This window comes from Helianthus annuus, chromosome 12, assembly GCF_002127325.2.
Source record: "Helianthus annuus cultivar XRQ/B chromosome 12, HanXRQr2.0-SUNRISE, whole genome shotgun sequence".
NCBI classification, from domain to species: Eukaryota; Viridiplantae; Streptophyta; class Magnoliopsida; order Asterales; family Asteraceae; genus Helianthus; species Helianthus annuus.
In genome coordinates this window covers 79,956,458-79,959,596 of record NC_035444.2, presented here as the reverse complement: position 1 = coordinate 79,959,596, position 3,139 = coordinate 79,956,458, and the positions used below count along the sequence as shown (strand labels likewise).

The 3,139-nt window shown below is 41.2% G+C and overlaps 1 protein-coding gene across 1 annotated transcript; it reads right to left on the bottom strand.

Annotated features, from left to right (window-relative positions):
- Positions 1–238: 238 nt before the first annotated feature.
- On the bottom strand, positions 239–1,426 carry LOC110914131 (trithorax group protein osa-like). The gene has a single exon (XM_022158946.1). It carries the CDS (start codon positions 1,424–1,426, stop codon positions 239–241), a length of 1,188 nt encoding a protein of 395 aa, XP_022014638.1.
- Positions 1,427–3,139: the final 1,713 nt, after the last annotated feature.

Here is a 3,139-nt window from a genome sequence, read left to right as displayed (position 1 = left end):
ATTATAAATTGAAAGGAATAAGCATGATGATGTAATAAAGTACATAAATAAAATCCAAAGAAATTTCATTAAAACATTAACTATTACACGGCGCCTTAAACGGGTCTTAAAAAGAACACACTGCCCATGCAGGGGCTACAAAAACAGAAATAAGTCCTCGTAGGGACTTGGTACAGAAAGCAGAAATAATGTCCTCGCAGGGACTAAACTAAAGAACAATACAAGATAAAGTAGCTTCCTATTTCTTCTTGCCCTTAATAAGGCTCGCAAGGCCTTTGAGAAAACTACTGTGCTTCTTCTTGGTTTCACTTGCCTCATGTTCAACCCTATCTAACCTTTGCAGGATCTCCTGAGTTTGCTGCTGCTGGAAAGGAGGAGGTTGCTGATATGGGGGGTATTGATACCCCTGCACCGGATATCCAGTTGGGTAAACTGGAGGGTAAGAAGAAGGGTAAAGTGCATTGTATTGTGCAACAGTGAGATATGGATCATGAGTTCCATAATCTGATGGGTATCCTGATGGGTTATACCCAGATGAACCTGGGTAAGTCGGGATAGGGTTGTCGAAACCCATAGGAGGTGGCGGTGGTGCATAAGAAGCTGGCGGAGGATCGTTCTCCGGCACCGCGTGCGAGGGTCCACCCATTTGGGGGTCCTCGGGAATAGGAGGGTAAGAACTTGAACCCTGAGGAGAACTAAAACGAGGTCTTCCTCGCACGGATATACGTGCATTCCTCCTTCGCCTCGGAGGCTCGGGAGGTGGCTGTGGTGGCTGCTGAGGCGGCTCCTCAACAGGAAGTGGTGGAGGTGAAACTGCTTGAAGCTGGGGTTCAACCAAAGGAGGTTGAGCAGGAGAGTTATGGTACGAAGGAGTAAAGTACCAATCATATGCGGCCATCCTCTCTTGATATGAATCGGGGCCATGGTACGGTGATCCCTGAAATGGGGAACCGCTTGAGATGCTAATCGGGTGGCCCGATGTTCCAGTTTGCATTTCTGGGTCTGGGTCGTCGTCTATCTCCATTTCATGAGGAAAGTGATCCTCAGGGCCCAAAGGGTTGTAGCCCAAAAAGTCGTTGACATAATCATTCGGATTAAACTGTGCCTGGGAGTAGGTAGAATCCGAATGGTGAAAGGAATGAGAGTGCAACGAATGGTAGGATTGGTGAGATTCATGGGAGTGGTGGGAGTGTTGAGAATGGTGCGAATGCTGCGGCTCGTCTGAAACAGGCGGCCTGAATGATGGATGGAATGAAGGTGAGGAGCTCAACGTGACAGAGTGTCTCGCTGGTTCGAAGGAGTGACCCCACTGGTCGCAGGAGTCAGAACCGGAAAAGGACGCAGACGGGGTGCGTCGATTTGAAGGTCCTGCTGATGGTCCCCCTCGCATGGGACCCTTTCCTCTACCCCTAACTCTTGGAGGCATTGTAGCTGATATTCTTATCAAAACAAGAAAAACAAAACAAAATAAAATATAAACAACAAAGGAAAGTTAAGAATAAATCCAAGGTCATGGCCTAGACTCGAAAGTCTAAGTAATGTGCTTATTGCGTCATTGAGATTAAACACAAAAAGGTTAGTGTTTAATTCACTCAATGTTGGCTCTGATACCAACCTGTCACACCCCGATATTTCCACAAATTACCGGTGGGCCCGGCAGGGAGTATCGTGACGTAGTTGATATCATCATTGTCAATACACACAATAATATAGAATAGCGGAAGGCTGGGTAAATAAACTATTACAAACCATAATGTCTGAGTGTTCGAGTGTAAGAATATATAGGCTGGAATGTAATAAGATCCACAGGCGGATCATAAAAGTACAAAGAAACAAAAACAACAGACTTCAGGTATCTATGGATTTGCAAGATCCTCTTATGACACCTAATAGCTCCAGCCTATTACGAGAGGTACCTGTCAATCAGTCTTTAAGAAAATACGTCAGTTTACACTGGTAAATACAATTAACTGACTCTTTTGAAAACATTTATGAAAATTGATTTAAGTGCACATGGCACAAATCATTTATAACTTGGGACAATTATTTAAAGATAATCTTGTATACAGATTTACATGTTTGTCATACTATTGGGGCCGGTTAGAAGCCGGTCGTGATTAACCGACTCACCACTTATAGAACCCACAAGGAGTTATCCCCAACATGTGGGGTTATTTATATTATTTAGCATTTGCATCTGTCAGGTGTATGCCTACATCCCGTGCATAGGTCATGGCCATTTTCAAAAGAAATGAGCCGAGGATATCCAGGACACAGTCGAATTAACCCCCAATATTTATGTTATCAAACAAGACAGATTTAAACGGGTTATGCAAATTTATTAATCACAATCCAATTAAATTATTTCATACTCGACCAAGCGGTATTATTATACCGTATCCCAAGCCCGTATAAGGGAAAATAAGTTAAAAGTATTTACCTGAGCTAGCAGTACAATCCTAAAGCTTTTTGATGGCACCTTCTACCGGAAGCTATTTAATCTGTATAGAAGGTTTATTAACCTATTAGGATGCTAACGGGTCTTTAATTAAGTCAAGGACTTAGACCAGCTAGCTAGAAGGAAACCTTACGGTTCTAAACGCTAGATTAAGATGAGACCAGAATAGAATGTGGTTTAGACCCAACAAGCTTGGATACTTGTATAATATGGGTAAACTAAACACATTCTGGAATTTGAGGATTTATTGATAAGGTTAAGCCCGTTTCGACTATTTTATGTAAACTAGTCACATAAGCCGATCCGAACGCGTAAATGCGTAACGGGTAACCAAATGAATTATATACAGGTCTTAATCGTTGTTATGCTTAAAATATGTTAATACATCAGTAGGATGTTAACATATATGCCCAAAACGTAATTTAAACCAAGTTAAGTCCCATAAGGGCATTTTGGTAATTTTAATGCTTATAAAAGAGTTTAAATATTAATCTGGGTTTCGGGTCTGATATGATCAGTAAAAATATGTATTCTTATAAGTTATATAAGTAGATATTGCATATATGTGAATTTTATCTTATATAACCAAATTATGCACCGTTAGGGCATTTTGGTAATTTCACATAAGCTTTAAAGGTCAAAATTAGAATTCTGAGTTAAAAAATTTGGCTTACTGTTTAA

Coding starts and splice junctions, on each gene's coding strand:
- LOC110914131 (XM_022158946.1), bottom strand. CDS start 1,426: ATGCCTCCAAGAGTTAGGGGTAGAGGAAAGGGTCCCATGCGAGGGGGA.